This window comes from Linepithema humile, chromosome 7 (genome assembly GCF_040581485.1).
Source record: "Linepithema humile isolate Giens D197 chromosome 7, Lhum_UNIL_v1.0, whole genome shotgun sequence".
Classification (NCBI taxonomy): Eukaryota; Metazoa; Arthropoda; class Insecta; order Hymenoptera; family Formicidae; genus Linepithema; species Linepithema humile.
The window spans coordinates 1,398,475-1,424,611 of NC_090134.1; the positions used below are offsets into that span (position 1 = coordinate 1,398,475).

The 26,137-nt window shown below is 40.5% G+C and overlaps 2 protein-coding genes across 7 annotated transcripts; one reads left to right on the forward strand and one right to left on the reverse strand.

Moving 5' to 3' along the window:
• The first annotated feature begins 41 nt into the window (after positions 1-41).
• LOC105678471 (guanine nucleotide-exchange factor SEC12) lies at positions 42-3,934 on the forward strand. The gene is made up of 4 exons (XM_012377853.2): positions 42-492; positions 588-970; positions 1,380-2,074; positions 2,179-3,934. The coding sequence occupies exons 1-4, from the start codon at positions 355-357 to the stop codon at positions 2,262-2,264; spliced, it is 1,302 nt and encodes a 433-aa protein (XP_012233276.1). The 5' UTR covers positions 42-354; the 3' UTR covers positions 2,265-3,934.
• A 1,200-nt stretch (positions 3,935-5,134) lies between these two features.
• verm (LDLa and CE4_CDA_like_1 domain-containing protein vermiform) lies at positions 5,135-26,137 on the reverse strand. Of its 6 annotated transcripts, none has more exons than XM_067358794.1 (13): positions 25,446-26,137; positions 25,108-25,278; positions 24,612-24,783; positions 24,338-24,454; positions 23,959-24,102; positions 23,800-23,885; positions 23,551-23,714; positions 14,332-14,615; positions 13,205-13,337; positions 11,673-11,785; positions 7,749-7,898; positions 6,063-6,985; positions 5,135-5,814 (listed from the first exon to the last, which is right to left on the reverse strand). In XM_067358794.1, exons 8-13 carry the CDS (start codon positions 14,378-14,380, stop codon positions 5,581-5,583), a joined length of 1,602 nt encoding a protein of 533 aa, XP_067214895.1. In that variant the 5' UTR covers positions 14,381-14,615; positions 23,551-23,714; positions 23,800-23,885; positions 23,959-24,102; positions 24,338-24,454; positions 24,612-24,783; positions 25,108-25,278; positions 25,446-26,137; the 3' UTR covers positions 5,135-5,580. The 6 variants fall into 6 exon arrangements, with proteins under 6 accessions (XP_067214895.1, XP_067214891.1, XP_067214893.1 ...); XM_067358790.1 differs by lacking the exon at positions 11,673-11,785 and adding an exon at positions 11,867-11,997 and having other exon boundaries at positions 25,446-25,575; XM_067358792.1 differs by lacking the exons at positions 11,673-11,785; positions 24,338-24,454 and adding an exon at positions 11,867-11,997 and having other exon boundaries at positions 25,446-25,575.

Here is a 26,137-nt window from a genome sequence, read left to right on the forward strand (position 1 = left end):
AGTGTCACTAATTATCGCTATAGGAAAACCGCAGTGGCGAAATCTCGTAACGGAGCGTTCAACTGCATGTCGCCGCGATTGAATACGTGTACTTTGCTGTTTTGTCGTACAAAGTTCACGAATTGTCACTTGATGCGTACACTTGACGTACGCGAGTTGCGAATCGTCGTGATTCATTAAAAATTGTTCTGTGCGGTGATGGTCGATTAAACGAAGCGATGGGTCGCGAATGTGACGTATACGATTCTGGACAGTGCTGATTTCAGATTGCAGATTCTGCGAACCATCTGTTTTCGGCAACGAGAATCTGAAACGTGATCGTGAACCTGGATAACGTGATCTGTAACTCGCGGTATGCCTTCCAGGAGGAACAAAGGTGGCCTTTTGGCCAGAGTGAACTTTCCCCTTTATACCCTGCAAATGCTGACCAGCAGGCACATCCTGGTGGGTGGTGGGGGTGGCTCTTCTAAAACTGGAGTTGCTAATGGATTTGTAAGTTTAATAAATTCCTGTGAATTATATAAAATATTTCTCATTTTTCTGTAAAAATCTTTCTTGAATAAAACTGATGATTGCTCATGTCGTAGGAAATTTTTGAATTATCGCACAACGGAACTCATTTCATTGCTGAAGAAGTAACCCGGCATGAGACAGGTCCTAGTGTGGTCATGAATTGTGCTTCACACAACAATGGCAAGAAGACGTGGATAGTTGCTGGGCAGGAGAGTCATTGTCAACTGTATAGTGTCAATTCTAAAGTGGTGACTTTAGAGAATGGAGAATTAATCAAAGGATCAGCCGCGGGGACCAGCAAGGATGGTCTTAGACATAGAAGAAACAGTGAGAAAGTCGAGGAAACTCAGTCACAAAACGAAAGGCTAGAGGAAATCAAAGATGACAATTCTAATATTAAGAACAAGAAATTGCAATTAATTCTTAAACCTGCTGATAGTGTGCAGACAGCTTTCGGGTAAGATAGCTTACAACAGTTTGTTACACGAAATAGTATTACACTGATTTTTAATAAAACTAGAACACAACATTTTAACATTAATGTACATTTCATATCATATTATTTGGCTGGCCTAAAACTCTACTAAGATGCATTGCAGTAAAGTTCTAGATCTACCAAATGACATGATATAAGATTCTAAGGTATAAAAATGAATAAAATATATATTTTAACATTAGATAATTTCTTTGTTTAAAATATAAGATTTCAATGCATTGCAATTAAGAAAATGTGCTTTCTAATGTAGTCTACCAGTTTTTACAGTATAAAATTCCAATGTCTAATGAATAAAATGTACATTTTAGTATGCTAGGCTATTTCTAAAATGTAATATGCCCTTTTTAAGAGAAAAATCTTTTACTTGCAGCAACGGTGAGCCTTTACAAAGAGTTGTTAGAGTAAGCTTGCATGGGATGATTATGGCCACAGGTGGCACAGACGGTAACATTAGATTATGGAAGTTTCCACAACTGCACAAACTATTTGATCTCGAAGCTCATGGAAAGGAAATAGATGATCTGGACTTTAGTCCGGACAACAATCTGCTAGTGAGCATTGCTAAAGATGGAAAGGCTTTCTTATGGAACGTGAATAACGGCAAGCGAGACAAAGAGCTCACTTGGACACCGCCGGATGGTGTAAAGTACATGTATAAAAGGTGCCGGTTCAGAAAATTAACGGAGGATAAAACAAAGATCGATTTGTTTATACTTTCGAATGCTGTTGTGGCGAAGAATCTGAGCTTTCTCCAGTTGTGGGATGCTCACGTCGGGACCATTGCCAAATCCGCTCCCTACAAAGAGGCGCTATCAGCCCTGGCCGTTTCTGACGACGGGAAATTTGTAGCCGTCGGCACCATGTTTTCGGGCAGCGTCGATATATTTGTGGCGTTCAGTTTGAGAAAGGCGCTTCACGTTCCTGGAGCGCACAGCATGTTTGTGACCGGCTTGGAATTCTTACCAACGAAACTGGACGGTCCTGCAATCACCAGTAACACGGAGACCGCGGTCGTCAGTATCTCCGTCGACAACAGGATCTGCATACACAGTATACCATTTAGACGTAAGTATATTATTACCAAAAAAAAAAAAAAAAAAAAAAAAAAAATTGAGTATTGTTTTATATGAAATTAAAAAAAATTAACAAATTTCTCTTTAACGTTTCAGATACACTGCCATTTTGGTTCGTCATCATACTGATAGTCTTATGCATAAGCGGCGCATTTATGCTCTGCAGCTATCTCGGCATATGACCCAGAAAATGCGCGACCGAGATGATAAAGCAGGATGTCTTCTCCTAATAATGTTAGATTGATAATTGTTGGCGCGTATAAGAGATCAAATTTAAACACAAAACCGAAATTTAACGCACGACTTTACTTCATACGAGTACTTCATATGTAAACGGTGAACGCTCAAGGACTTTACATACGCAAAACGAAGTAGAAGTATCCACGTAAAAGCGAGTGCACGGCATTTTGTCGACACGTAAATTGGCATTATGATAACAGAATGCACTGTAACTGTGAATATGCACAGCATTAGTGTGAAACTATTCCGGGATTGTTTAGTGATTAAGACCGTTCGCTGTCGAACGATAGTTGAATTCGTCGCTATACACACAGGCAGATCTTCAGGAAGCGACTTAGGTATAGGCATGACGCCAGTCATAGGTGCTACTGTGATAAATAAACTATGTTGCACCCATAGAGTGCTTCCAACAGATCGGTGCCGCACGACTAGCACATTGATGTACATAAATGTTTTATCAATTTTTAGCGCAATAGAAAGAATTTATCAGACGCGACTTTCTGTCGCGATTGTTCTGTTTCGGTATGAACACGCTTAAATGGTTTCGTTTACGGCGGTTTGAGATGTATGTTTCTCGTACAGCAGATTGTTCCCCCCCTTTTTTTTCTATAATCATCTGATTATCTCGTAACGCATTGCATTTATGTACTACTAATTTCTATGCTTTTCCTGGGTAGCTACTATGTTCCCATCGGAAACGTTTCCGATCAGATTAATTCTGTCTTTGCCAGTCCATTATCGACATTTGGATGGAAATTTCAAAAACGATCAATATAATTTCGACACTTTGCGAGCGAGCGGAAAGTCGATTCGTATTGAAATTAATATTGACATTCACGTGTTCAAGTAATCTTACTTTTAATTTCTTCAATAATTTGTAAAAAAATGACTTAAAATGAATTTTATATCACAATACTTAAACTTTAATGAAGTTGTTACAGTGACAAGTATAAAATATTCGTAATTTTTGTACTATAATTATATATATTATTTTGTGTGTTTATTTATTGTAAGTAAATTCCGATTCTATGCCGGTTTTAAAGAGACCTATTTATAACAGCTTAAAGACACGGAATCGCGATCGGAAATTCAAGTTTCCGATCAGAATTGTAAGGGTTACATAATAGCTTCCCTCTGGTTATATATTTCCGATCGTGCTTTCTTTGCGAGACATGACAAATGCTGAAATAAATATTTGTATCGATCGACGTTATATGATTAGCAGGAAGGTATTGCTGCATTTCACGCGAATCGTGCTCATAGATATTATTATTTATTTAGATTTTCTATAAACATATGAGAGTTCCAATTTTTTGTTATTTATTTTACCACGTAAAATATTCTGTTTGTATTATAAAATTTCGCTTGATAATATTAAAATTTATTCAAATATGTGTATGGAATTTTGTGCGCAGAAATCGTGCAATTTCTAAGCGTCGACCATTTAATCGATAATAAATACATAATTACATAATGATATAATCGTTATCTCATGAGTATTCTTGCCTTTTTCAGAGAGAGATCTCAGAGTTTGCCAAACACGTACAAGAGATAAGTGTGAAACAACACGTGTGTCTTGCTAAAACAATAAAATTGATCATGGCCTTGGAAATGGTGTATATTTCTTCATCCATGATAACTTGCGGCAAGCAAACGGAATGTCGTCCGAAATCGAAAGGGACCCTCGGGTGATAATTGACATTTTGCGACCTGCCTCACCAGTTTATTACCTTGCGGCAGTTTTTAAATATGACGGGAAAAGCGTGCAGCTGCTATGCGCAAGGAAAGAAAGTTTCGGTTTCTAATATCGGAAGAATTGGTCAGAAAAAATGGTACACTCGCACTTTTGCAGATTTATGCAAAATAAAAAAATTTTTTTTCTTTACTTTTATTGTCAAAATATCACTATAATCATAATACATAATTAGGGAAGAAATAACACATCAAAGCTCTTGGCATTGCGGTGTCAAAAATCTGAGCTTTATTTATAATAAATTTTTTAAAAAGCACTTGGGAGGACGCGATGGAACATTTACGGCTGTGGACAATGCACACTTCTTGAATGTGATGGAGTCTACATATTTGGTTCATTTATAATACATACAAGTAGGATGTGGGCTAAAGTAAGGTTTCTCTTCATTTTGTAATACATTAAACTTTGAAGATTGAAAGTATTAGCTGTACATAATCGAATCAGAATTTCAAGAGTCTGAACATTTTTAGTTCATGCAGTTTTAACGATCCACTTTGAAGCATCGCGATGAAATGCTAGTCAGCCTGTGAACTTATTTCGTCTGCTATTTGTGCTAGGAATATTGAGCAGGATCTTTAGAAAGTAGCACGTTATACTTGGGATGTAGAAAACTTGACAGAAATGGTACGCAACTTAACTTTCATGCAAGCCGAGAGAAAATATAACACCCATCTGCTTTTGGTACGTACATTTTTTTTATTCAGAAATATCTTAATGATGCTAAATATTATTTAGATTCTCTTCTCGCGCGTCGCTTAAATCGTAAGGAATACATGTTCAGAGAGGCACTGGATGGTAGCTTTTGTTTTCTTCATTTTATTAACCGATAAGCTCTATTATTGTTCCGTGTACACGCGCCTCTGGAAAATAATGAGGAGGGCAAGGATCCGGTGGTTATGTACAAGTGGGACGTCTCCGGGATCGTCTCGTTCTTGTCGAATGCCGATTTTTTCAAAGAGACATCGACGCAACGTCGCGAACGAGCTCGTTCCCATTTCGCGGGCGGAAAAGAGGAGCGACGTCCTGCTTTTCCCAATGCGAGTTTTATCGGCGCGACTGTGCGCGTTTTCCTCGTGAAATCGACCGTCCTCGCGGTCGCGAGCGGCGGTGCGCATTCACCGATCCTAATTTACATAAATAATAATAATAATAATAGTTGACACTCGAAGAAACCGGCCGCGACGCGTTCGCGGAACGTTTTCCCTCGAAAGCAGAAACACCTCGCTTCACTTGAACATCTTATGCGATCCAATCCCCGGTCAAGATGACACTTTCTAATTGCGTTGAGACGATTCCGAAATCTCGCCCGTGATCCCGCGCCACGATTGCTTTCTCCTTGCTGTCTTTCCGAGACGTCGTGCTCCCGGCACGTCGATTCACTGAGATCGACGGCGCGTGATTTCGGCGCGATCGCCCGTCGTCTCGCCAGACTCGCCAGGGAAACGATCTGGGAAATCGGATCGCGCGGCCGTTTGACGCAACGGCGTTTCTTCGCTCGCGGATCATCACTTTCTCGCGGAGAAACCGTCGCCGGTTGGGTCCAGCAGCCACGGATAGTTGTTGGGGCACTCCATGCAGGTGAAAAGACGCAGGGTCTCTCCGGGCAGTTCCCTGGTCGTCAGGGGGCAGGCGTTGGGCAGCGAGCAGTAGGGCAGACCCTTCTCATCGCAGGTTTCCTTCCAATCCTGGAAGTCCCTCAGCGCGGACAGCTCGGTGGGCTGTTGCATCCATTTAATCACCTGATTGGAAAAATTAAAAACGTGAAAAAAATATATAAAAAACAAAATATGAGACGCATTTGCAGTACAAATGCTTCTTGCGCGAATGCTTTTAAAATTACTAATAAGTACGTTGATTTTATTTTTATTTTCTGAAAAAAAAAATCAGAAAAATAAAGTAAATACATTAAGCGGCTTATCGTTACAGCGACAATCTTAAAGACTATTCACACGGCTGTATTTTTAGGCGAACCGACATCGTTTCTTACCTGAACCATGGTAACGAAGTACACGTCGCTTCTGGCGATCATCTCCTCGATGAACTTGATCAGCTCTTCCTTGTACTCCTTCTTGCTCTTCAGCCAGGACGCGTGGAAGTGTAGACCGAGCGGCGCCCTGTTGCTGTTGAAGTGCCTGTTGAAGTTGTGCCTGAGCAGCCGGGCGAACTGCTCGCCGGACTGGATGTTGGAGCACGAGTCGACCATGTGGCAGCCCGGCAGCGACTCGTCGAACGTCGGGTCGTCACGACGATCCAGCTCGTTCATCACCATCTCCCAGACCGGATGCGACCGTGACGGGCAGTTGCCGCCGTTGCCGTTGCACTTGTGCGGCATCCGGAAGTACAGGGTGTACGGCCAGATCGGCACGCGTCCCAAGGACGCCGTGATGGAGGCGTCGTACACGAAGAACTGATCCGCCATCATTTCGAACTGCTTGTTACCGCCGACGCGGAGGTAAGGGGCGCGCATGCCGATGATGGAGCCGTCGGTGATGTTGGCGAACCGCTCGATGATCAGCCGGGCGCCGGCCATCTCCGCCAGCCAGTCGTCGTACGTGCCCTGACTCCAGTACTGCGGGTCTTCCTTGTGCGTCAGCGAGAACACGGCGATCTCGTGGCCGCGCCGATGAAGGTCCTGCACGGCCGAGTAATTGGTGTACTTGTGCGAGACGAAGAAGGTGCCGCGGATCTGGCAGCCGTTCGGGTTTTGCCGCTGCCCGTTGAAGATCTCCTCGTAAAGATCGATGTTGTCGACGTTCACGGCGCCGTTGAAGGTGATTGTGATCATCTGCGGCACCTGCTGAGGCTCGATGTTGCCGGGAATGCGCGTGCCGTCGGCCGAGCAGTAGCAGTCGGGCAGGACGCATTGCTGCGGATCGCAATCGGGAGCGCGATTGGGATCGGTCTCCACGGCTGCAATACGTTCATATATTTGTTTAGAGACATCTTCATTTGCTTTTTATTTTTTTAATTGTAATTTCTAATTGGAATAATTGAGTAATTTCTTTGTTCAAGTAGCGGCATTAGAATCATGGAGCATCTCAATGTTTTTCGTTTTAATCGATGCTCCAAATCTGATCCTTTAAATTATTTTTAATTTAATTTTTTAGTCAATTAATGCTAATCTGTCTTTATTAGAGCGAGCAATTTCTTTATTTAAAGCAAGTATCGGAACCGTCTCGCTCGAGTGACGCTTTAAATCTAATGCTTTTAATTTAATTTAATTAATTAATTAATGCTAATATATTTATTAGAATGAGCAATTTTCTTATTTAAAGCGCCAGTATTGAAACTAAACAACCTCAGTTTAACTGAAGCTGGAAATTTGATGCTTCAAATTACTTTTAATTTAATTGGATTTACCTAATTATAATATTTTTAGTAAAATGGAAAACTTTTTTATTTAAAACATTAAGATAATGGAATATCTTGTTTCAAATGACGTTTAAAATTATTTTTAATTAAATTCTAATTAATTAATTCTAATATTTTCATTAGAATGAATATTGGAGAAACGCGTTATAAATCTATTTGATTAAAATTAAAGCGTTGAGATCTGTCTTGACAACTATATATTATTCGACTTTACATCTATAATTTAAATCTGAAACTATCTTGCGCTAAGATATACGTCGCTCGATCGCAGCAGGCAAACGTAATACGTTGCGATACTTACTACAGGCGTTCTCGTCGGACTCGTCCTTGCAGTCGGGCTTGCCGTTACAGAAGAGCTCCTTGTCCACGCATTCGCCGTTACCGCACGACAGCTTTCCCTCCGGGCAGATGGGTTCGTCGGTCTTAAGAATCGGCAAGACCTTACGCGGCTCTGCAAAACGCAATTTACGTTAGATCGCCCGACACGCGAGCCCGCAAAATTTGCTACCGTTTAAGAGCTACTGACACAACGTTAGGAATCCATCAAATGTTCACAGGATGGCCATAGAATAAGTGGTGCAATGAACCGTGCATTACATTTTCAATCGATAGATGTAAATTGATTGATTAATCAATTTATTGGTAAATTAATTAGTCAGTCGATTTTTTATATACGAATTGTTTTATCAAAGCACAATTTTTTATTAAAGATAAGCATGTATAAATATATTTATTCAAGATTTCAAGTTTTACTATGTAAGAAAAGAATTATAAACAATCTGTATATTATTAGTTGTGCCGAGACAAATAGATCATTCCACAGTGGACATTTTATGGTCAGCCACTGAATATTGCATGTGATTCTCATCGCCGTCGGGAGCTCTGTATAAATCATATAAATATCTCTATGGGTGTAATCAAGGGTAATTAAAATTTTGCAACGGACCCCTTGTGGCCAGCTACCGAATATTGTATAAGATTTTTATTGCTGTTGGTGCTCTGCGCTATTAACATGATCAATTACAGGTGTAATCAAGGCCCGAGTGCCAATGTCGCCCATTTATTTACAACAATTAGCGCAGCAGCGTAGGAACCGTATGTCGCTCTACGTGAGAACTTGGAGAAAGTACAAATATGCAAAAACGAAACTGTTAAGCTGGTGCGGCCGTGCTGAATTAATTCGTGTCACCCAATTCCGCAGTATACCATGTCACCTTAGCAAACAGTAATCTCTACTCTGTGTGTGTACTTTTAACCGATAATTGCAAAGTATATATATATATTGAAAGATTTCGAGCTTTACACTGAGAAAAAAAGTTGTTAACATGATGATTAAACACGTTTGCTTAGCAATCACTTGTTTGGTTCAAACATTCCCGACAAACTCGTGTGATTTAGAACAATTAATTAATTGAAGCAATTGTACGGCCAATCTGAATCTGTGAACGATGCAGCTAATAAGTTGAATTAATTCAATATTATTTTAAGTACTAATTAAAATATAATTGCATCAAAAAATATTTTCCTCCTTTTTTCTCAGTGATTTTTCGAGAAAAAGAAACGCGCTTGTTCCTACGCTACTGACATCCAAATTGGTTTTTTTTTCTTTTTTTTTGATCCTCCATCGGAATGGCTTTTGTTTCGTCTCGTTTGTCGTCGGTTCTTTCGTTTATTCTTGTCTCCTCAGTTTATTTTCTTCTACACTTTCCGTTTGCGCACATTTCATCCGCGAGGGATATGCACGTCCTGCAAACCACTCTACTGGTTCTTGCAGGTGGCCTGTTTGTCTTTCGCTTGACGGCGACTCGAAGATAAACTTTAACTCGGCGTTTGTCTGCCTCGTTGACTGGCAGCGATGCACGCAAATCGTTATTCGTGTATATGAAAGAGAGAGAAAATGAGAATGTGTTGGTGCGAGCGAAATGGAGAAGAGTGAGAATAACTTTTAGGTAAATGAGTGTAATTAGAATGTGATGTGAAGCAGCATGGGTGTAAAGGAAATCGATTGTATTGTTGCGATGTCGAGTAACGCGATTTTCAGGATTAATCGGATAACGTTTCGTTATCGCTTCCTTAAAGCTCGAATTTTTCATTGTTAAAAGTTTGCGATACTATTAATATTTTGCATTTTGTTGCAATTTGTTAAGAATCAATAGCATTTTTAATTCAACTACTTTGAGAAAGTGTGCGACGCTATGTGTACCGATCGTGTGTCAACCGTGATAGATCGAGATTACATGAAGAGATGAATGGGAAAAAGTAGTTTCATGGCCATTTTTCATCGTTCTCCAATCGAGGATTATCAGCGAGAGGAGAGTCTTGCAGAAGAAGATTAATCGATCGGGCTAATTGCGCGTGAGATTTCAAGATTTCAGCAGTAAAAGCCGGCCGAGTAGCGGCGAGCTCCTATAAGGAGGCCAGATTGCCGAAGCGAAACCGATCTAGATGCAGAGAGAAAGATCGGCATACGAACACGTGCAACCTCGTGCCTGGAGCGAGTGTTAGGGGAAATGTTAGAAAAAGCATTGCGTGCGAATGTTAACTCGCGCGGATCGCAAGAGGAGAATCGTTACATTTGGAATTCACATCGGCGGTAGCAAGCACGTGATACACAAAATATATGTAGATCGCCGTTTGTTCCGTTTGTTATTTATCAATTTATTTTTCAGACAACTGTAATGACGGTGGCTTCAATTCATCTGATACGAAGCACGTGGCCAATGTAAATATAAAGTGAGAATGAGAACGCAGCGGTGCATTCAACGCTAAAGAAAACGGCATTTTGAAACATACCGGCGCAAAAAATCGCGATTATCGCTGATGTAGAAAGATTAGCAGCGCGCGCATTGCAAAACACGCGAGAGCCTACGCGCGTATTTGTACAAATATTGCTTTTTTTCTCCCGCTAAATTTGTATGGCAAAATTATTTACTTAATGCAATGTTTGTTTTCTTAACGATCGAATGCCGTCATTCAAAAGAGTAACTGCCTCGAGTCGGAAAATCAGATGTAACTAACTCACACACACGCGAAGGATATTTCGCTGCACCGCCGCTCGCGAGGGGATCGTGTCGTAACGCGGAAACGTAATGGTTTTCCGCGTATGCGGTGGCACGCGCAATTTAGCGTTAATGATTTGACAGCAGCCAAGTCTAATGAAAATCGAAATTGGACGAAACCAATCCATGTGTACATTCCGTTTGTCATTTAAATTTGCCGTAAAATTATAATAAATGGAAATTGCCTTTCGCGGTGAATGAGAGAAATTGCTCAAGTGATCGTAGATAATGAAGAATTTGATTAATATATTTATTAAATGCTTGACGACTCTAACTTTTCGAGTTACTCCGAGCAAATGACGGACAATTATATTGAAATCAAGGCAGAAGACCAGTTTCTCCAACTCCATTTGGAAAGCGCAGCATTGTTAGTCGTGCGCAGTGAGTCGTGGAAATTGCGCGAGAAAAAAATAGGGAGATAGTTTCGAGAATTCGAAACCAGGTTAGTCGTTCGGTGAGGCCCGACGTTTTCACGACCGTTGGCGTCTCTGAAGCGTTTTCGTTTCGTTTCCTTTCGCATATGCGATAAGGCCGACCTCGCTCGCACTTTCGCTGAAAATCGAAACCAGTCCCCAATCGGCTTGCTTCTCGAAGTCTCGGAACGAAAGTGGTCAAGCGAGAGACCGCGCGAGTGAGTAACGTCTCTCGAAAGTGCCGGGATCCGGGTGTTTTCGATCGTTAATCGCGCCGGTTGAAAGTACAAGTTCCCCCTCAATCTCGCGTCGAATCCCGTCGCTATGTTAATACGCGCTTTCCGGTTTAATGGCATCACGCATCGCTGGAAAGTTTCGCATAGTTGGCTTTTTCGATTTTTTTTTCGCCGTTTACGTAACGAAACCACGTAATATCTCGAAGCTCGATTGAGAAATAATTTCTTATCTATAATTAAGTAACGATCCTGTCGGAGCAAAGTTGACTAGACTTTTAGGAAGAAAAATCTATTTTCTACGATAATCGATAATTGAATGTATAACGCGTATTTTCCATCTCGATAAATCTTCAGAGACGCTCAGAGTCGCGGACGAGGTGTAAAGGGGTGGTGCGTGAAGACGATCCATGCGTTAGTTTCTAATGATACGAATGGTGCGTGCTACGTTGCGAGTCTACGAAGGAATCGGCGATCCGCCGGCGGAAAAACGACGGCGGCCGCCGACTCTTCGACTTACTCTCGAGCTTGTCACAGTTGGTGACTTTGCCCTTCCAATCGCAGGTCTGTTTGTCCAAGTCAAAGGCCAGTCCGCTCGGACACGTGATTTGCTTCAGGCCGGACCTTGTACACCTGGCGGAGCCCGGGACAGAAAACAAAAAAGGGTGCCTGCATGAGTCTAAGGAGGGAAGAAGGTAAGTAACGTTTGCTTACTCTCGAGCTGATCGCAGTTCTTCACGTTCGTCTTCCAGTCGCAAGTCTGCCGCTCGATGTCGAACGCGAGACCGGTCGGGCATTTCACCGTCGCCAGTCTGGTCACGCCGATTTCGGTGGCTTTGTCGCACCTAAGAATTATCATCCGCATGTCTATCGATCTCTCTCTCTCTCTCTCTCTCGCTCTCTTTCTCCCTTTCTGCGCGCACGTGTTCGCCTCGACGCGCAATCCCGGTGAAATAGTCAAGCCGCGGAGCACAATAAAGGAGAAACAATGCATTTACGGCAAATAAACGTAAGTACACATCGAGACATTATGAGCTCATACGTGCAAACCATTGTTGCAGCGTTAACTCGAGCCGGTTAATGCGGCGCTGTTCCTCCATTGTGCTCCGCATTAATATTATTATTAAGTTTTGATGACCGCGCTCGAATGAATTGTTCGCTACGCCCTGAATAAATGAAAGGATAGCTGCAACTGCCGCTGTTGAAATATAAACGGGAGCTATGCTGTGTTAATTATATAAGAAACATTAAATGGCGAGAGAAACTAAACTGGTCGCAGCGTTGCATCCACCGGATCGCCTTGGGGTCCTGGAAAACGGCATTTGATCGAAACACTTTTCGTCATCAATTACAATCTCCGTGGGCGATCAAACAGATGTCTATTTTCATCGATGCTGCCAGCATTTCGGACTGTACTTATTATCCTGTCAAAACCGGATGTCCTTGAGATTTACGTTCTCCGCATCGTGGCGTCGAATAAAGGATGCCGTAAAAAATGTAATACGTATCCCGCTTCTTGAGCGAGGAACGATTTGCGATTTTAGCGAAATCATCTCGAATGCACGAGTAATGGCGGGTGAACTAATTTGAAAGGTGATCGAAGCCGGCGCGACCCGGAGAAAGTACAGTCATTGATTAAATCTGCAATTATTTTCTAAACGTAACTAACGGAATCAGTGGAATAAGTCGGCGTACAAGGCGGAAGTGAGTCAGCGAGCGAGTTCGTTTTTTTTCGATTTAAATTCCGAATCAGGTTTTAATGGGAAACCTTGTTATCCCATTCACCCGCAATTACTGTGGATTAAACGCATTATATAAGGCAACGTTATTAACTATGTAAGGCGGACAAGTCACCAGCGTTCTCCCGCGTTCTTTTAAGACAAAGATCTCGAAAAACCTTGAGAAAAAAAAAAAAAAAAAAAAACAGGCGCTCAAGGCTTCTTATTCCTTTCTGCGTGAAATAATAGAAATTTATGTCCTCGATCGTGCGCAGGTTGCCGCAGTAGCTCGTGCCGATCCTGTATTCGCGGATAGAATAATAAGGCGACTTACCTCACGACATCGCGACAGTCTCCTTCAACGCTCAAGCGAAAGTATTCATCGCCCGGCCTGTCCTGACAAAGTTCCTCGGCGTTCGGGCCGCTTTCGTCGTCGCCTTCGTCCTCTTGTGCTCTGACCCGTGTCCCTGCGTTCACAGGAGTACGATTTATTAATTAACGATACCCAGTTTCCACATCGTGACTAATCTAATTAGCTTCCTATGAAATTTATTTCAGCTTATTTGCGACCGTCATTTCATTAAATAATTATTACGATTATGTAATCAGAGGATAATTTTTGATAAATTTAGCCTACTAGAAATCAAAACATCTTATTCGTTCTAACTACGAAATGATTGAAGTTTTTTGAAATTCTTCTTCTGCATATTAAGACCAATCGATGCGATAAACGTGAGTTTTAATTAAAAGTGACGTCAAAGATTAAAAAGATTTTAGTTTCTCTTGTTTTTCAGATGATTGAAGTTTCGCGGAATTTTCTCCACTCGTATTTTCGTGCACGATGATGCAACCGACGCGTTCGCAAGGATTAGAATCGATCGGTGTGATTGAACAAAGTTTCAATCGAATGTGACATTTCGCGCGGGGACAAAGCGAAGGTAAATTCAATTAATCGTTGAAAATGTCACGATCGATTCACGACATAAGCGCGCACGATCAGAAATCGAAGTAGGGGTCGGTGAACTCCGGTAGAAGTAGAAAGTCTTGCAAATGTCAGGGCAACGGGGGGAAAAGCGACAGTGGTTCTCCAAAGTAGGTTCTATCTCTCCCTCTCTTTCGAAAATCTGCACGATCGCACAGATATTAATTTCAAATATATACTCTCATCTTCATTTACAATTCCAACTTTCCGGAATCCATCGGTGAAGCCCATTTCCCTTTATTGCATAACATTCGACCTGAATCGTCTCTCACAATCTTAAGATCAATTTCTTCCAGCTGCGTTGACGTGTCACAGCTTACTCTACCAACTTTGACGCACTCCATGCGAATTACAATTTTTAAATTAGAATTCCAACGCGTCAACGATCAACAAACGTTGCAATTCCAACAAATGAGAAAATCGACGCGAGAAACTTTCGTGTAAGCGATAAAATAGCGGATAAAATAAATTGCACTTACCGGCAAGCAGACACAGGGATCCTAGCAGGAATATTAACTTCGGCGACATCGTTGTCGTCGTCGTCGTCGTCGTCGTCGTCGTCAGGACAGAGAGCGTCTGGACAAGCCGCGCCCTCTCCGCCCCTCTATATGTGCACCACCACTCCTTCCCTCTTCATCGTGAGACTTTCACCTTCCGGATCGTGGTGCCATCTTTCACGAGGGTATCAGGAAAGCGGCAGGAGCGAGAAGTATGTCTTGTCGGGGAAGACGAAGAGCCGGGAAGAAATTGAGCCACATCATCACTGGACATTTAACCGTAAAAATGATCGCACGTGTGGATGTGATCGTTTATGCAATGTTCTAATAATAATTGTTGCGATAGCATTTAAGGTGATATTGCTAACTTCACGTGATTAAAACAAAAAGGATATCAACCGAGTATAATCTCTAAAAACTTGGCCTTTTCGATGTCGGTGCTAAATAATAGAAAGAAAAAGACATATGAAGATAAGAAAGATTAAAGAACACAGAAAATAACAAGTGAATACAGATTAAACGAGAAATAGAATGTAAAATTAATCGCTTCCAAGCGATTCAATTTCCATTCATTGTGTTACTACACAACATCCGGTGAATTTAACTGCAAAGATTATTAATGCGTGGGCGCAATCGCTTATAACGGTATAATGATAATTATTATTGCAATAGTTTATTTAGTGAGCTATTGCTAGCTTCGTCTAACTCAGACGAAATGGAATATAAATTGAGTATATAATCTCTAGAACGTTGATCAATTTATATCGGCGGCGAAAATAACAAAGTATAATAGAATGAATGTGAGACGGAATGCAGAATTGTTGCTCGCGAGCGATTCCATTCTCTTTTATTGTTGCGACGAATTTAGCAATAAAGATTATTACATGCGTGGGATTATTACGGAATTAACTGTGCACAATGTTATATTAATAATTATTATTGCGATTGCGTTTTCAGCGACCTTGTCAGCTTCGCTTGATTAGAATGAAAAAGGGCATGAATCGAGCTACAGCCTCCAAAACTTTGGCCAACTTTTGATGCGAAAAAGTAGCAAGAGAAAAAAAGAAGAAAATATAATGGATGGACGTAGGCTGAATGTGGGATGGAATGCAGAATTAATCGCTTGCACGCGGCTTCTATTTTCTACCTGACTCCCACCGGCCATTATTTATCCCTCATTCTTGTGCCGCAGACTTGTTCAACGCGACAGCCATTTTTAATCCGGTGGATTGCCGGTGATAGCGGCTCTTTCTTCGGACAGCATCGGGAATGCTGTGCAGTCGCATGGCCGAAGAGCCGAAATAAATAATGTGTTTTGTTAGCTCGAGAGTTAGGCGTCTTCAAACCCAGGAACCCCTTCATACGTGCGCCATCAATTATAACGAAAACAATTTCTCTGACGCAAGACGATTGGCTGTCGAACATTCAAGGTCCAAGCCGTGACTTTGCACACCGAGAAGTGAAAACGGGATTCTTTACGAAGTATTTTTTTATGACTCTCATGAAAACATCATGAGACCTGCGATATCCTGAATGCGCGGCCGCGAATGAAGCCTTGCACTCGTAAACCTGAGAAAGTGTCACTCCCGTTACTTTCATTGGCTCGGCGATTCAAGTGCCATTTAAAAGCACGGTATCGGAGAGAATAACATTCGAAGGAACTTGGATTTATATGGCGTTTAAAGTTCCGCTTCGGAAATGTCCGTGCGTGGAAAAAGAAGAAAGTTGTCTCGGGAAGGAAGGACATAATTTCGGGGCGTAGCGTTTCATTGCGTTGCAAAATGCGCTCTCCGCGATATAATTAGCCGCCTACTCGCATCCTGTGAAATTGTAAACGGTTCAATCCCTTTAAGTAACATAACCGTGAAATGAATCCTTCCGGAAGTAATATCATTTGCATGCGCAACGAGGCGTAAGCGAGTTTCGAGAGAGGCATTTGACCTTTCGCAAAATCCATTGCCGCGGCGCAGCCTCGAAAAAGCATTTTCTCGTATAACAATTGAGGAGAGAAAGAACGTTTCGACAGATCGGATTTCTGGAGTATCGCGTTCAACGCGATGAGAAGAGGGAGGAATGTTTCACCGATCGATACCACAATCCCTTGTTTCGCCATCCGATAAGAATCGTCGCGTTATTCTAACGGACGCATCCTTGAGGCTTTGCGAGGCGATGATGCGCTCGGCGGTCAATAAATTTGCAGTTTACGCGGAAAAGGTTACTCGCGTCGTTTGCGGGCGAAGTAACATCGCGATACGCATTCCATTATGCGAGGCATTTGCATCGCCATCGCCGAGGGAGAGAAGAGGGAGGGAGGGAGGGTGAAAGAGCGAGAGAGGGGAGGAGAGGACAATAACATTTATTCCAAATTCAAGTTGCGAGTACGTGTCGCAGTGCGTGATATAGCTGCGTAAATCTTGCTCAATGCCAGCAAATGAAAAAGTCGGAATTGTGGAAGTAGATTGCGGACGCCGTCGTAGATCACGACGTCACGAAAGTGCCGCGCAAGGGACTCTCAGTGCGGAAGATCTCGCTTCCTGCTTTGATAATTGCATAGCCGCGACACACATGCCTGGCTTGTCGCACGAGAATTGCACTTACGTAACGTCACTCGTCGCGTCAAGAATTTAGCCGCATCGCAGACACGCAATTATAACGCGACGATGAAATAAGAGCGACTTGCCGTTATGAAGGATTAAAAAAAATTCCCGCGTCACAATACGGAATCAGCGTTTGATCCTCCTGCACGGTACACATTTTCGCGTTACGGAATATGACGGCGGCAAGCCGGCACTAGTCAGCTTAGATCCTTTCCTCTTCGCGCGCGCGCGAGCGTGTACATTTCGGCAAGATTTTCCATCTCGCGGCACACGGGTGGACCCGGTGGCATTTCTGAATGCACGCTTGAGCCGAGAGTCCTTGGCGAGATGCACGAACCGAGAGATGCCGACGGCACCGTTCACCATACGATATAATAAATACGGAGAACCGCAGGAAACCAGTTTTCGTAGGTCGCGTAGGTTGCGTGTGCCGTCTCTCTGCCCCGCGTTCCGCTCCCTTCCTGCGCAATCTATGCCTCGTCGAAATGTTCTAGAAAAATCCGCAAAGGACGAAATCTTTGTACTTTTGTCTCGAGAAAGGACAGCGGAATGTTTACTCGACATTTCTTCTTCAGGACACACGCACACAACATCAGTCTCTTCGTATGAGATAACATTTCTCAGAAGCTCAAAGCAGTCTGAAATTTTCACGAAGATCAAAAAGAAAAAAAGCAGGATTTTTGCAAGGACTACTTTTAAATAGCAATATGTATTTATTGAACCACACAAACCACGAGGGGAAATAAATAAAAGTAGAAGCCAATACATAACCGATCAAGCATCTCATTGGGATATTGTTCGAACTCAACGAGAATGTTGCGCAGCTCTACAATAAATAATATCGAGTGCGTAGTATCGGTGTGCTATTTTTTTTTTTTTCAACAATGGCACGCTTTTCGGTATGCTAAAAATCCGGTGACGGCATGTCACTTTCCAGCGGTGGTATGCTTTGATCCGAAAATCGAGCGACAGTATGTCATTTCATCGCACACTACTTCAAATCCGAACACTGATCCTTGTGATATCCGACCTCATCTTTTACTGACCGAGCGGAGCGACTGGCTGCCGAGTAAAAGTTGGCGGGTAAAAATGATCCGGCTGCTCGCAGAATACATATTCGCCGACGTGGCGCACTTCTAGGTCACGCCGCGGCACATCCATTAACTGTATACCGTCTGTTGCCTCGAATTTAAAGACCGTCGTTATTCCCGATACAGATTTTATTATTATTATCGCGCGCTTGCGGACTGCCAAATGGTTCTACGAATTTATAACTATAATATACAACCACCACTACGTTGTACTGAAAGCTTTCTGAAATTAAAAGAGTTTCTCTCTCTCCTTCTTCCTCTCATTTCGACGGCATACCATAAATACTATTTCGCCCGTGGCGTTCGGATGCCTGAAATTTATTATCGTGGTGTGCGGATAAGCAGTTGCAGCGAGAAAAGACGGGCGACGAGAGAGTTTCCATTATGTCGATCAGGACGGCCGCGGGGTCGCCTGTCGGCGATAAATGTCAATTGCCAATCGGCATTTCAAAGCGCGGGAAGCAGCCTCTTCTTTCTCAGGTGCCGTCGTCTCCGACGGTGCACTGACCTGCGGCTTTGCCTCATCATTTTTCCCCGGCTCTCTCCTTGAACTGCTGCGAATTTCTTGAACAGCCGTAAGCTCACCTTCGGCACTTCGGATGCCCCTAGGAAGGTCTGAACATATCGCTCGTTGATTGGAACGAACGGCTCTTGCCGCTTTTTATGCGCCAAGCTCGATTATCGCGTTACAAGAAACGGCGTAATTATCGCCGCAAATACATTATTTGCATTGCACGTATCAGTAAGAAATATGCAATCGATCTTACTAATCTTTGGAATTAATATGTACTATTAAATAATACTAAACAATTCTTTGGAGAAATTTTTCGTAAAAAATTATTTAGTCTCAAAATATGTTAAAAGTAACTGGATGGATCAGTCGTTTGAACAGTCGTCACGTCTCATTTTCCACAAATTAATGATTATATTTTTACTTTATTAATATCACATTCATGATTAATTTCTGTTTTAAATTGAAATTTTGCCGTTTTAAATCTAGCAAATATTTTAAAATCCAAAAATAAGCTAACATAAATATGTTGCAGCTTATCGTTATACTGATTTTGTTGGTTTGTTTTCTTTTCTGTAGTATCATATCTTTCTCAGAGTCATGACTTTTGACAACCTTTGATTACTTCCAACCTCCCAATCTTCCAATTTCTCGATTAATCTCATACGTACACGGTCAAAGTATTAACTTCCAAGGATGTTGACTTTTCACGCGATTCATTTATGTGACGTCAAACTTTCTCGTTTGTTAATCTTATTTTTCACCTTTGGATAATGAAAACTGAAATTTGATACGACACTGTCAACGTTCTACAAAAATTACCGAAAAAGAAAGAAAAATGCTTAAAGAAAATTTATGTCATCCGAGAAACCAGTGTTTTGCTTGAAGATTTTATGCTAAGGAAAACATCTTATCCAAGCCTTTTATTTTTTACGCGCAAGAGTTATTAACTTTCGCCCGGTGGAAATAATTTAGTAACGTGGACAGTATAAAATAAATAAGTTTTGATTCATTACATTTTTGTATATTTTTCACTTTTACAGATACAAAATCTCTAATATTCTTTAATGAAATATCTAATTTCAGTTTGTTACAGTTATATTTTAAAGAAGTATGTCGGTATTAAATTTGAGTTTCCAGTTTTCATCGTTTAAACGTTAAAGTTAAAATTAACTTAACAAACAAATTTAGCATTACAAGTTGCTCATGTTTGTAATTTTACTGTATTACAAGAGTCTCGCGAGTCCTTCGATAACCTCTAATTTATTCAATTAGTTTTTAAATTCATTAAGCTGTTCAAGTTTTACTCACTGGCACTCGCATAAATCAAAAAGTACTACGAGCGAAAGTTTGGCATAAAAATGCTCACGCGTTTTAAAATTAAATTTGATTTATTTTATTATTTTAAATTATTTAAAATTCAAATTTATTTGATCGTAAAATGCTCAAGTTCAATTTATTTTATCAACAATTTGCCGCGGCTAATTGGCCTTGTTTATACACATTGCCTTAACACATACTGTGTGTTTTTATTAGTCAATTGGATTCGAAAAGTCGACCAGCTCGAGATGCCGGAATAACTAGTGGACAATGACCTCTTCACGGTCAAGGTGAAAATCACGTCGTTCCCGGCGTGCGTCGATCATACAAACCTTCTTCCGCTACGTGATAGGAATTCAATCAATCAAGTCGTGCTTTGATCGATCATCTGACCTGGTTATTTCTACGTTTTAGCGACAGACAAAATAATCTGAGTTTCTTTTCCACAACATTTTTATATATCAGAAGAAATACGAAATTGCGCTCGTGTAATTGCATTAACCTTAAAAATTTTTTTCGAACATAACAAATTCAATTTTTGACTTAATAATTTAGAGCTCAATATGTCAGTTACAAAAATACAATAATGTGTGCGTGAAAGACGCGCAGATTTGTAATTTTATTATACGCGTCGTAAATAAAAAAAAAAAAAAATATAACAAAATAAACGAATCGACCGTCGTGCAAATGAAACAACAAACACGGCAGTTTTCTACGAGACCGTTTGACTGTTTTCTCATTTTCGATGCACACCGCAAAGCATAGAATGATGTAATCGTTACGAAATTAGGTCGCGGAAGTTGGGTCGCGATTCGCCACATGCGAAAATGTACTTTGCAGTTCCGAACAGACGTAAGAATTGCAATTACACGTAATGTACGATCGAGATGTGAGGCGAGAAGTGACGAGCGCGATTTCTCTCGCGAAATTTTCCCGTCGATGAAGAATCCCGCTTTGTTCGCCAACGTCGACAAGAGCGTTCCTACAAGAGGCATTGTAAACGGCAATCGAAAGGTAATCAACGGTCACGGCGGCCACGGGGGCGTGCCAGAAAAACGGAGGACGCCGCTGCATTCTCGATGCACCTAAGTAGGCGCGCATAATTATGCGCATCTCGTATTTCGAAACGCTTCTCTCTTCGCGCCGTCGTTATGCGCTGCCGTGCGGCTCGCCTTATCTAGACTTTCCCATCGAAGACACCGACGCTTTCCGAGGAGGAAAAAGGCGAAGGCGAAATAATTAGACGGTCTTTGTACGGAATGTGTTGCGGAGCTATCGGACTGTTCCAGCAGTGTGAGAACATTTTTGGACACAAACTTCTTGACAATTTAATAAGGATTTTTCCTACACTTCTAACATCGATCGATGTAAAATAGCTGATTCAATATGAATGGCTTTCTAGAACGATAATGTCAATTCTTAATTAAATTCCTTGCGATATGAGAAAAATTACAGTCTGGCTGGATTATTACTCGCTTGAATCGGCAATTTAATTGCAAAATCGTCGCACGGGAAAGCTGTTCGCCTTGTGGCCTTCCGCTTCGCTTCGCGATCGTCGAGGAGACTGTCAAATATATATGCGTATATAATGTATTTCATCAGAATTAATATATTATGTAAAATTCCGGTTTATAATTTCGGCGACTTAGGTTTTCGGAAAGAAAAAATTTATGCCGCGAGAGAGGATGATCGTGTCATTAAATATAGGATTTTACGTAAGCAAAAAAATGAATTAGAAGATTTGGTCAATTCTTATGTATACGCAAAGTGTGCACAATAATGTTACGGAAACAGTTTCTAATAACAAATTGGAAACTGATGTCGGGTATTAGCAAAGCGACTTTAGCAAAGCAGTTGTTAGAATATACGATAATAAGATACTATAATTGAAGATATCCTCAACTTGTCAAGCCGCGTAAAGAGAATACAGTCCGCCTCGCCGTTCCGCGTGAACTTGGCGCGACTGCATCTCTCGACCGTGCAGAAGGCGCGCATTGCGAGAACAATTCAACGAGGATAAAACGGAAATTATCGGCAGCTTCCGTGTTAAATCTCATCTCCGAGATAAGAGCGGAATTGATTCTCTCCTCTCTCGTCGCCGTTCTATTAAATAGAAAACTTTGTACGAGGATCAACTCTGGCGCATCATACCGATAATTACGTACCAGTCTCGACCTAATATCACGAGTTGTATTCGCGAGGGAGTTAATTAAGAAGATGACGAAGAACCGCTTCTACACGGTGTCCCAGAATCTGCAATTAATTAATCTTTCAACAATTGATTCTTTACGGGATTTGCAGGCGCCCTCTCGTGGGAGAAACAATCCCGAGAATGGTTATCATTTTTGCAAACAATTACAAAGATCGTGCGTTGAAGATATTCCAATGTAAATAAAGTTCTGATCGAAATCAATATTTCTGAAGCATCCCGTATACCGCTACGCGAAATAATTCAGCGCAGATTATTTCTCATCCGGCGCCGTAAACTTTCTGAAAGAGAATCGCGAGAGAGAAATTCCGTTTGGAAAGGAAGGTTTTACGTCGGCTGATCGGCTCGTAGATGAGAAGGAAGGTAGTTCACCTTGCGGGAACAGCCTTCCGTTATTCACCGTAATCCATTCCACGGTCGGCGGCGCCTATCGATCCCCTTCGACGGCGATAGAATGCACCGCGGCATATAGATGCTTTCCTCGAATTAGCGGTCTGTCATATGTCAGGAATTTCTTCCTTTTCACTTTTCCGTGCGAACAACGCGACCGTATTTGGTGTAAAGCCAACGCGCTAGTCTCATAGCTATTACGATGTAGTTTGCAGCTGCATCGCGATTGATGAATCATGAGATTCGCATTATCATTCAGGGAAATCGGAGTAAATTGCATTTGTAATTTATGTGGCTAGAGATTTCAATGCGTAGAGAAGGAATCTTTATATTTGTTAACGTTACACACTTTATTAATGTCTATTTTATGCCTTATGAAAATGTACGAAGTTAAACTGTCGATTCTGTCCATCTTGTTTCACTCGCGTACTGCTTTTTATGCGTCTCACGCGTCTCGTCGTGTCGCTTATTATGCGCCGAGTCATTTCCAGACAAAGGAGAATAAACTTTAATAAGATCTAAAGGTTTCTTTTCGTTGAACGGTTGAAGAGTTTTTGAAATATACATTTATCGTTTGTGTCGCACAAACAGAATAAGCTCGTACTAAAAGCATTAAAGCTGATATTAAGAAAAGAAGAAAAGCTATCGAGAAATCGAGTTGCTAAAAAGAAACGATTGCGCGATTCGAAGAAAGTTCATACAGCAACCCGAATTTTACGATCCACCTTTCTAAATCGACCTCTAGATTGATCGAGAAGCAATAGCGTCGTCTTAAGCATATATTATATATCTCTCGCTTAAGGATGTGTTTCTTAGATATATATGTAAATTTTGCTAATTATGAAAGCAAAAGTGAAAAAAGGAAATCAGAAAATTAGTATGATGATGAAGATTCCTGATTTTAAAAACTTTACCAAAGCATATTTATGTGCAATAAATTTATAGACACAATTCTCAATCGCAAAATATCAAGTGTTACGCCTGTGTGTCGTGATTCTCTTTACATATATTACTTAATGTTACTGTTACAACACCGTTGATGAGTTCGGGGACGTTGCAAGACAGTACGCAATATAAACTTACCTTCTTTTGCAGCTTCGGACTGGAGCGCGCGAACGAATTCGAGCGTAGGGGCGTCTAAGACAGTTGCAACGGCCCCGTCAAAGAAAGCCGTCCTGTTTCAAGCTCTCCACAGGTAAATTTGTCATACTTCTCAGGGCGAAGAAGAAGGAGCAGAATATCGGAACCTGAAAAGATTAGCAATTAAGAAATTATTTTTTTATCACATTTTTTATTCTTTTACACGTGTATATGTGTAGAAGCATTGCAGACCTAGATTAATGGCATCATAATATTCTTCATGGCACTAACTCTGTTCTTCTTCATGTAGTTCATTAACTCACTCGCTGCCCTTGTACCTACAAGAATAATATATAATCCTCCCCAATGGCAGACAAGATAAAAATTCTTTACAAAATTCTCTTAGCATACTTTCGACTGGATCACCGGAATATCTAACGTCCATCATTTTTCTTTGCAATTCTTGTATCACAGGCATGTGGTTACTGAATTTGATCGCATTCTTTTGTGACATTATTACCAACGGGAATATAATAGTCCTTGCACAAACAGTACCTGAAACACAATTGCACAATTAGTACTTTTGTTAAAAATCTGTAACAGATGTATGATCTTATATTATTTTTTTTCAAAGATAATGATATAAAAGATAATAAGAAAAAAAGCACAATTACTAGAGTACAAGAACCATTGTTAATTAAGACTATTGTTAATTAAGATATAAAAAATATGTTTTAGCTATAATTTTGATTGCAATAATCTTCTAAGCTTATAATGAAAGAAAGAATACCGAAGACACAATTCCTGCCCACCATGGGCACAAAATCTAAGCTCTCAAAAGTTGCTTGTCTATTTGAATGCATTTCCACAACATTGTCCACTATCTGCTATAATGATGTTGATGGATCTACATATATATATATAAGATGCAGATTAACAAATAGTAAATAGTAGAAAGTTTCAACAATATTGATTATTTTAATTACAACATTTTTAATATTTATTATAACATAAACATTAAAAAATTAAAGTCACATAATGTTAGAAAATGTTTCTATAAATACCTGATATTTCATCATATGGATTGCTCTTTGATGACATTTTGTTTGTGCTGGCATAATGAACCAAAGAGATTCCTGTAACTCTATAGTGTTTGTATAAATTCAGCAAGGGATTGCTTCTGGGAGTCCTGTTCACTTGAGTGACTAAATGAATATGCCTGTGTGTAATTGCTTTCTAAATAAACACAAAACAATACAATTAAAATATTTTTTTGAGCAAAATTGTATTTTAAACAACATTAAATTATATCCTTTACACAAAAATGATATGTAAAATCGAAAAAAATAAATAAAGATTTTCTGAATAATTATTAGCAAGATATGCAATAAAATTGATACATTTGCATTAACTGTGCATATAAAATTTTTCCCAGATTTGTCATTCAGATATAAAATTGTTCAGTCGTTCTTCTTCTCAGATATCTTATATTTTATGTGATTTGTATTTTTGACTATTATAATCCTTTAACCTCTAAAAACATAGAAACATTAATTTTACCTGTGATATACTCGTTTTTAATAGCCTTTGCTGGCAAACGATCGTGGATGCGTATCAACATTTTTGGGATTTTTGTTTAAACTGTCGATAATTCTTGATTAATCGATAAATTGACGATTATCCGACTTCATAATCAAAATTCAGCGTGGAGGTAATGGGACTCAATGCTATCTGAAAAAAACATTTATAGCAATCGCAAAGTACATATGTACATGCCGTCTTAACCTATAAATATGGCAAACCGAGCTGATAGCATCTATTTCGCGTTGTTATGTTAAGTATCAAAAGAATTAATTTTGTTTTTGTAATTAATTGATAATATCTTTCAAATTAATTGCCTGAAATAAATGACTCTGGCCTTATCAAACGTGCTAAACTTTTTCTTTTCACATGACACTTGTTCACTGCACTTTTCCATGAGAGATTGACAATCTTGATAATCGACCCGTGCGCACGTGATCTCCCGAAAGATTCCGACATAGGCCGACCGATGCTACTGCCACGCAATCTATACGAATGATTCAGGTCATTGCCTTTTCCACATGATCGGTTAATCTAGGTCAACTATTAATAGCACTTCCGCATTCCACGCGGTGCATCTTCAGTCTATTTATAGACGGTACAGAATTTTCAAAACGCAATAACTCAGCGAAAAATTGACGTAGCAACATGAGACAAAAACGAATCTTCTCAGTTTTTTATGCTGCACATGTTTATGTACACTGCACATGCTCTTATCATGACACGCATATACATATTTGTATTAGATTCAGATAAAATTAGGATATTTTATATAGCCGAATTATTTGAATAGTTCAAAGTAAAAAAATATAATATTATCTACATTATTTTAACTTCTAATCCCGACTCATGGGTCGTTTTCGACCCAAGCGAAATTTCAAAGTGCTGTAAGGTACCTCCATTTCTTAATAACAAACTATATAAAAAAATAATTTTTATCGAAATATTATAATTGGGACTTCAAGTTGAAGGTTGAAAGAAGCTCCATGAATTTTTTCAGATTTTTTAA